Source organism: Cydia amplana, chromosome 6, assembly GCF_948474715.1.
Source record: "Cydia amplana chromosome 6, ilCydAmpl1.1, whole genome shotgun sequence".
NCBI classification, from domain to species: domain Eukaryota; kingdom Metazoa; phylum Arthropoda; class Insecta; order Lepidoptera; family Tortricidae; genus Cydia; species Cydia amplana.
Genome location: NC_086074.1, coordinates 424,325 through 433,270, shown reverse-complemented (window position 1 = coordinate 433,270; position 8,946 = coordinate 424,325). Strand labels below are relative to the sequence as shown.

At 36.4% G+C, this 8,946-nt stretch overlaps 1 protein-coding gene across 1 annotated transcript; it reads right to left on the bottom strand.

Moving 5' to 3' along the window:
• Positions 1-3,585: 3,585 nt before the first annotated feature.
• Positions 3,586-5,021, bottom strand: LOC134649184 (peroxisomal membrane protein PEX13-like). The gene is made up of 2 exons (XM_063503901.1): positions 4,924-5,021; positions 3,586-4,281 (listed from the first exon to the last, which is right to left on the bottom strand). The coding sequence occupies exons 1-2, from the start codon at positions 4,939-4,941 to the stop codon at positions 3,649-3,651; spliced, it is 651 nt and encodes a 216-aa protein (XP_063359971.1). The 5' UTR covers positions 4,942-5,021; the 3' UTR covers positions 3,586-3,648.
• Positions 5,022-8,946: the final 3,925 nt, after the last annotated feature.

Genomic DNA, 8,946 nt, shown 5'->3' with positions numbered 1-8,946 from the left:
ATAGACGGCTATGTAACAAATATAATCATTTTATTATTATACTAGCGACCCGCCCCGGCTTCGCACGGGTTAACAAATTATACTACATAAACCTTCCTCTTGAACCACTCTATCTATTAAAAACAACCGTATCAAAATCCGTTGCATAGTTTGAAAGATCTAAACATACATAGGGACAGACAGACAGCGGGAAGCGACTTTGTTTTATACTATGTAGTGATGTATAATATTAGAGAGCTTTTATGTGACGTGTACCAAGCTTAAATGGATGGCGTCATGTTGCAAGGCAGAGTGTTGGCAGGTGGACCAAAATGTAAACGGATTGGTGGCCGCTTTCGGATGAAAGAAACGCCTGGCGTCCGTTAGCTCGTTGGGTGGACATTAGGAAGATCGCTGGGCACTTCTGTATGAGACTAGCCCTGGACCGGGACAAGTGGCGTACACGATGAGGCTTATGCTTAGCAGTGTGCGACAAATGATGATGATGGTGATGTAACAATGTCACCAGTTTAAGCTCCAAACTTGTGTCATTGTTAGTAACATGATTACATAAAGTTGTCTCGATCATAATCGACTAAGATCAGACGACGCAACTTAGCCACGCCTTTGTGTCGCTAAAATTAAATTAGTGCTTAAGATTGATTTATGATGCAGGTGTATTATACAGTCAGAACAGAGAGAATATTATCTAAACGGTAAACTGGTCTCCCGCGATACAGGCCTGGCCTAGTGCGGGGATCTCTGCAATTTCTGTATACGAACTGCTATGCGCATTACTATATTAATAATACCTACTATTAATATCTCTGTGTAACTTAGTGTAACTATGTGCTACAAAGAAACTTTTATCTTCTTTTTATCTGAACAATAAAGTTAAATACTTTTATTAAGGGCTGTAGGACATGTGTTATAGTTATTATCTATTAAATGATGACAAGTTGTGAACCTCATTAAAGGGGCCATTGAGTTACAAAAGAGTATACAGTCGCCATCAGATATATCGGAGTGACCTAGGTGTTCACAATATCTGAACACGCACCTCTAACGCCCTGACAACAGAGGCGTGTTAAGATATTTGTGAGCGCCTTAGCCGCTCCGATATATCTGATGGCGACTGTACAAAGTTACAAACTTCAATACATATTAGTATTTTTAATTTCACAAACGGGTCTACCGCGATATAATTTCAACTCACGCAACTGCACTTCAACGCACTGGTGCAACTCAGCTGAAACGTCGGAATTTAAGGTAAGAACAATGAAATTATATCGCGGTAGACCCGTTTGCACCCGTTTGTGAAATTAAATATGTGTACAAAACGCAATAGTTTAAAGTGTTATTATGTTATACGAGTATTTTTATGTCCAGTAACTGTAATGCCATATGAAAACGACAAATAAATAAATTACAAGTGATGGTCAACCTGTAGATGACAGGGTCAAATAACGTAAAATAGATAGTTCAGCAATATTTAGCCCATTCTATTTTACCCTTGTTCTGAAACTTAATTTAATCTGAATCGGTTCAGCGGTTTAAGCGTGAAGAGACAGAGAGACAGACGGCCCGATTCGAACTTTAAGATACGTCAAATATTCTGTCTAGATACGATATAGATTAGATATGTCAGTGTAAAGTTCGAATCGGGCCGAGAGTTACTTTCGCATTTATTTATAATACTAGCTTTTGCTCGCGACTTCGTCTGCGTGGAATAAGTAATTTGGATACGTTACTTTATAAACAAATCTGTTTTTTATTCATCCTTCTTTGCATCCCCAAATTGGTCAACTCTATAAATTTCCACCACATTTTTTACACCCTTAACGGAAGATTTCGGGAATAAAAACTATTCTTTATTCTTTCCAAAAGCTCAAACTATCCGCATACCAAGTTTCATCTAAATCGGTTCAGCGGTTATTGATTCCCCATACAAATTTCCACACCCCTTTTCACCCCCTTGCGGGGTGAGTACTGAGATAAAAAAGCGGCCAAGTGCGAGTCGGACTCGCCCATGAAGGGTTCCGTATTTAGGCGATTTATGACGTATAAAAAAAAAACTACTTACTAGATCTCGTTCAAACCAATTTTCGGTGGAAGTTTACATGGTAATGTACATCATATATTTTTTTTAGTTTTATCATTCTCTTATTTTAGAAGTTACAGGGGGGGGGACACACATTTTACCACTTTGGAAGTGTCTCTCGCGCAAACTATTCAGTTTAGAAAAAAATGATATTAGAAACCTCAATATCATTTTTGAAGACCTATCCATAGATACCCCACACGTATGGGTTTGATGAAAAAAAATTTTTTGAGTTTCAGTTCGAAGTATGGGGAACCCCAAAAATTTATTGTTTTTTTTCTATTTTTGTGTGAAAATCTTAATGCGGTTCACAGAATACATCTACTTACCAAGTTTCAACAGTATAGTTCTTATAGTTTCGGAGAAAAGTGGCTGTGACATACGGACGGACAGACGGACAGACAGACAGACATGACGAATCTATAAGGGTTCCGTTTTTTGCCATTTGGCTACGGAACCCTAAAAAGTATCCTATGTCCTTCCCTGGAACTCAAACTGTCTGTATACAAATTTCAACTAAATCGGTCCAGCGGTTTAAGCGTGAAGAGGTAACAGACAGACACACTTTCGCATTTATAATATTTGTATGGATTTTAGGGATGGCGGATAAGTAGGAATTATTATATTCAGACATAGGTACTGTAAAATGAGTATCGAATCAAGTTAATTTATTATATATTAATTTTCACAATTTTAACGCTGTCGGTGTCATCTACTTAGTAATAAGGCCTCTTATGCCACTCACCTCGACACGGCCATAACTTTCAGTTGTAACCGAATGTATGACCACTTTATGCGCAAATTAGCAGGAAAGTTGTCGTAACACGTAAGACTTCTTAAGACGCAGGTAAAACCTCTTTTTTATTACGTTGAAAGTGAATTACGTAAGGCTTGCTAAATAGATCATTGTTTTTGACTGGTTAAAATTAATCAGATAAAAAACCGTTTAGATATGATTTGTTTGATGTGTAAAGTTTGGGAATCTTGAAAAAAATGGGTTTTTAAGTATTTTTAATATTTTAAGCAGTTTCTTTATGATTTACTGTTAGTAAAAAGTCGGTAAGTGTTTGAAAGTAAAAGTGAAGTAACTCAAGCTAATTAAAACAGCGCTCTAAGTGTGACCTAAAATCCTGCTTTAAATTAAATTATAAATGATCAAATAAGATAACTTTCAAGGTGATACGAAGATTATTCTTTAAGTTATAGTTTAACATTTAGGTTAATTCTATTTAATTTGATTATTTTCATCAGTTTACGATCACTTTTATCTGAAAAGTACGGATTGGTTGTTAAACTTTGCAAATTATGTGACATTTACAATCATCTTTACTAAATAACCTCATTAATGTACATAAAATTCAAGAATGCATTACAAGATATGTAACACATTGCGTAAGATTCGACTCGTTTCCAAAAGACCCTTGAGGTCAAAAACCAGTTCCATACAAGGTACCTTGCGAAAGTCGAAACTACAATTAAAGTAAGCAATCACATTGAAACGAAAATGAACGAGCATTTACAGTATTTTATTTACAGAAACTTTACAACAATATAACTAGACGATGACTTTAATGGTGAGGAGATCCGTAAGTTGATGCCGGGGACGGGACGCCGTAGGAACCTGACGGGACACCGATGGTGGTGTACGTGATGGAGGGACCGGAGTGACCAGAGAATCCGCCGCTGGAGAAACCATGTCCAGATCCACTGGAGTAACCACCGCTTGAGTAACCACCGGAGTAACCGCCAGCGTAACCAGAATCGATCTCAGCCTGATGGTACTGAGCTACTTGGAGACCTTGCTGGATGTGTTCCAGCTCGACGCCGACGATTCTGTCATGGGGCACACCATATACAGGCGCTGGTGGGCCGTAGTGAGAGGAGATACCATGGCCGTGGGATGAAGATTGCTGGTAAGCCTGGTTTTGGATTTCGTCTTTAAGGATGATGTGCTTGATTTTGTCTAATAGATGAGGGTCGATGTGGTAGCCTTCTGAGCTCTGATGTCCGACTGGGACGGAGGTGTAATGGCCCCCGCTGCTTAGGCTGCTGTGTCCAGAGCTGTAGCCGCCAGAGCTGTAGCCGCCGGAGCTGTAGCCGCCGGAGCCGTGGCCGCCGCCAACGAGGAGGATGGAGGAGGGGGCGGAGTAGTGGTAGCTTGGGGGCTCGGCAACGGCGCACCCGATGAGGGCGAAGACGGCCTGAGGACAAACATACATACGTTAACTACGCTTTAAAAATATATGATAAAGTCAAAGGCGAGGCAACTTTCGAGTCATACGATACACTTGTCAGGTCAAATGTCAAGAGCATTGACTGTTTATGACACATTTCTCCTTAAATATATTATGATCTTGACCGTAAGTGATAATTGATTTATTTTATATTGATTTTTAAGAATTCAGACCATAAAACATAAAATATATATTATAAGAGTTGATATATTTTTATGGTCCAATTATTGCAAATTGATGACCATATCCACTTTAAACGTTACGAAATGCAGATTAAGATAATTTTAACATTAAATGATCCCCAAATAAGTATGTACTGTAATCTCACAACTTCAAAATTGGAAAACGATTTAACTGCCATCACTGTCAAAATGACACAAGTTCATACAAAAAGGAGTTTAAAGCCATTGGCGCTTAAACTTTTATTTCCAATTCACTTGTACAAATAAAGCATTCCACGTCATAAGCGCCAATGTCCTTAAAGTCGCATTTCCAACACAATTTTCCTTAAATCCTTAATTTTGATTCTTGGGTCACTTCACAGCACACATCACTACAATATTACTACAATATCACTAGAATATCACTAGAAAATCACCGCATCCTTACAATGGTAAGTCGGGCCATGTCTGCACTCTCGCTGTCGCTCGGTAAGTGTGATGGCTTGCGTCCGCGCAGGTTTATATAGTGGCTTCTGCCCACTTTTACTGGTCATCGCCGGTCCATATATCTTTGGATTTGGAATGTTATGGGGAGGTCAGGTTGCAATTAGTACTCAGGTTTTGAGTTGCAATTTACTAGTTATGTACATATTTTAAATACGAGTAGGACTCTAAATTAAATTGGCCATTCAAGTTTCAAGTTGATTGACTTTCGTTTGTCGACATATTTTTGACAGGTTCGCCTCTGAATCAGAATCAGAACATTTATTGATAAAAGCAATATTATTTTACATGTCAGGAATTGGGGATATTTACAAGATATGTCACAACAATTATACAATTTTAACAGGCAGACAAGTAGGTAATAGAGTATGTCTGGCAATTTTGTAGATTTTTCGGGTTATTTTCGAGAGATTCTTTACCTAATACTATAATTGATAATGTCATGAAAATTTACTGTAAATTCTACGAAATTTTGCTTAGGTTGAACGCTACTGTACATGCAATTGTCAAAAACAGTACGGCGGGGCTCTTTAAAAATGAGATTACAGGACATTGGAGGGTAGCCGTCGCGCATTTGACATCCCTGAAGTTTCAAGCGTCCAACAGCTATGATAACTGCTTACTAATACAATACAATACAAATCCTCTTTATTGCACAACCTCAGAATAAATGTACATGGAAACACAAATAATACATGAAGACAGAGGTAAACAACAGGCGGCCTTATCGCTAAAGAGCGATCTCTTCCAGACAACCTTTAGGTACTAATGTATTAAGGAGTCGTACGCTTGTTTGCCACCGAAGTAATAAAAAACTTTTACATGCAAAACCTATTTAGGCTGATTAATAAATGTGAAATAGGTAGTAAAGAAAGAAATTGAACATAATTTTAAAATGGAGACCTCCACGAGAATTGTAAATTATGCGATACTTCTCTTATTATTGTTTATACGTTAAAGTGGCCCAAGGTCGTGTGAAAGTCGACGTAGTTTAAAGTAAATTGTGTGAATTCTTCACGTCTACACATGTTTTTTTAGAATAAAGTCTGAATAGTTTGGATAATAACTTTAGATTTGGAGTAATTGGACATGCTATTAAACCGACAAACTGTTATTATTAACACTTTACACAACCTTGCTTTTATTAAGTTATTAACGTAACTTTTTAAATCTTTACTCATACCAAGTAAGTACTTTACGCAGGTGCGCATGATGTGTCTATTTTATAAACGGGATAATTGTGTACGGACATTAGGGAGTAAACCCGCGGGCTAAGTGTTGTCTAAACTATACCTAATAGAATAACTCGCAACATCTTCAAAAGTTTGATAAGGGGCTCTATTTGCAATAGTTTAATGACATTCATGACATGTCGCGCATAGGGCTTGCAATTCGAATATTCGAATTTGTCGAATATTCGACCTGTTTTGATATTCGAATATTCGGCCGCTCAGGTTTCGAATATTCGAATATTTTTTATTACTATAAAAAAATCTATGTCATCCGCTGTAGTTACAGTTTCTGTGTGTTTTACGGGTATTTACAGTGAATGAGGAACGGTAGGTACCCAAACACGAAGGAAATAATATTTTTACTGTATTCCTCTCGATAGACTTCGTGAATACAGTGAAACCTAACTCAATTTAAAAGAAAACGAAATCAAAAAGTATGTTATTTTTACGGTCCGTAAGTTTTAAGTTAAAGGGTCATTCTGTTTATTCAGTACAAGCGTACGTTAAGCGAATTTTTGAAGTCTAAACCTTGCCACTTATCGCAATTCTCAAATTTAATCATACCAAACCTGCCCAACTTGGTAATCTAACCATGCACCTTTAGCTGACGAATAATCCACCCAGTACTCAACTAACTTTTTCCCTTAAATATTCCAATATTATATAATTAGCCGACCATTAGGAATAATAACTTGCCAAAACAAATAAAGTCAATAAAGATTCAAAATACCATGAAATTAAAGGCCTTTTTACAGGCCTCTGAGTGATTACAAGTTAATTTAAATCGGAAAATAATTACCTACTAAAAAAAATATCTTACATACCTAGGTGTTTGGATGGTTAAAGTTATATTATTTCACGCAACGACGACGCGACGCATTTATAACAAGTTTTATCTAGAAATATTAAATACGTCTAATTTTGGCGTTTTACTTGTTTTTATAAATGTGGGCATCTTGTAAATAGTAGGATGATAAAATCTAGTCAAATAAGTGGATTTCTGCCAAATATCCTTAGTTTTAGCAATATGTGAAAAAAGCTTTTGAATAAAACGATAATAAACCGATTTCTCGTTCCTTTTCTTATTTTTTATAATATTCGAATAATTATTCGAATATTCGAATACGTCGTCAGAAAAAGTCGAATATTCGAATATCTGAAAGTTTCGAATATTTGCAAGCCCTAGTCGCGCACCAATAACGCCGGTTTTATTTAAGCTAAGAATGTCGCCGGTTATTTACATAATTACATAGGTAATATTTCTGGTTGATGTGCATTTTTTAACTATAAAACTTATATATAGCATATTTATGCATTGTCATTGGAATTGCGGAAATACATATACCTCAAATAAATCAGACACCAGGACGTCAATTGAAACTTATATTTTGACATAAAAATGATTTCAATTTGTTAGCATGCACCCGTTCGTCTCGATCACGCGCCAATCGCGACAAGTACCTATATAATTATACGAGCAAAATGCTTGCAGTGAATGGTAGGTATATAACTAAATTACATCATTTAATACATATTGTATATCAAAATGTACGTTCGAATTTGCATCCAGATAATTATTCATATTTAATTTAAAAGATTTTAATCATACATAATACATATACAAATATACGAGACTGAATAAGTAATCGGTTAGGTACTAAAATATTGTAAACAAGTTTAAGAAGATAGATTAAGACAACCTAAGTGACACCTAACTTTCAATTTTAACCAATTAGCTTTTCAAAACCATGCCAAGGCTCAAGTAATTAACTGTTACTTAACAAAAATTAGACACTTTAAGTACCTAAGGAAACCCAAGGCTTGAAACTATGTAAGTTTTTACTTAGCAGACAGATATTTAATTAAAGCTATTAACACCCATCTAAATTCTAAAGGCCTTGTGTGTAAGTACTTAACAATAAGTTGGGGTACCTACTTAAACTTAGAAAAATAAATTAAGAGTAAGATTAGCTAATAACTTAAGAGAGCCATGCTTCTTAAGTTAAGTCTTCTTCTTCCTCGCGTTATCCCGGCATTTTGCCACGGCTCATGGGAGCCTGGGGTCCGCTTGACAACTAATCCCAAGAATTGACGTAGGCACGTTTTTGCGAAAGCGACTGCCATCTGACCTTCCAAGTCTTCCAACCATAAGGAGGGTTCCAGAGGGTAAGCTATAGGCCTTATTGGGATTAGTCCGGTTCCCTCACGATGGTTTCCATCACACAGTACGTACATTGCTGCTCGGTAAATTAAAAAATAATAATTACGGGGTCGTAATTAGGTAAGTGTAACTTCAAAAAACTTCTTAATGAATGATTAGACGGATAAATTTTATATCGGTTTAATTTATTGCCCGTACCCCGTACCTATTGGATTTCTACACTGTAGTTCGGTATGAAAGTGTCCGGACAATTCATGTGTCAGTGACCATCTAAATAACTCTACTTAGCTCACAAATCTTGATAAGTAAAAGTCAACTGACCAATATTAAGTACCTTGTCATTTTAAATTGGTTCATATATTCATCACTAAAGTAATGATTGATTATACTGTGACATGGTTCTATGCACAGACTTGTGGTTCTATGTATCATTATGGTAGCTCGTTTGGTGTAATGAATTTAATAGTGAGATATTAATTATAGTTAAAGGTAAGATTACGTAATGTATTGTTTGTCTTATTCAAATACAGATAGAACCCACATTAAATTGTCATCAGTTCAATTTTATAAAAAA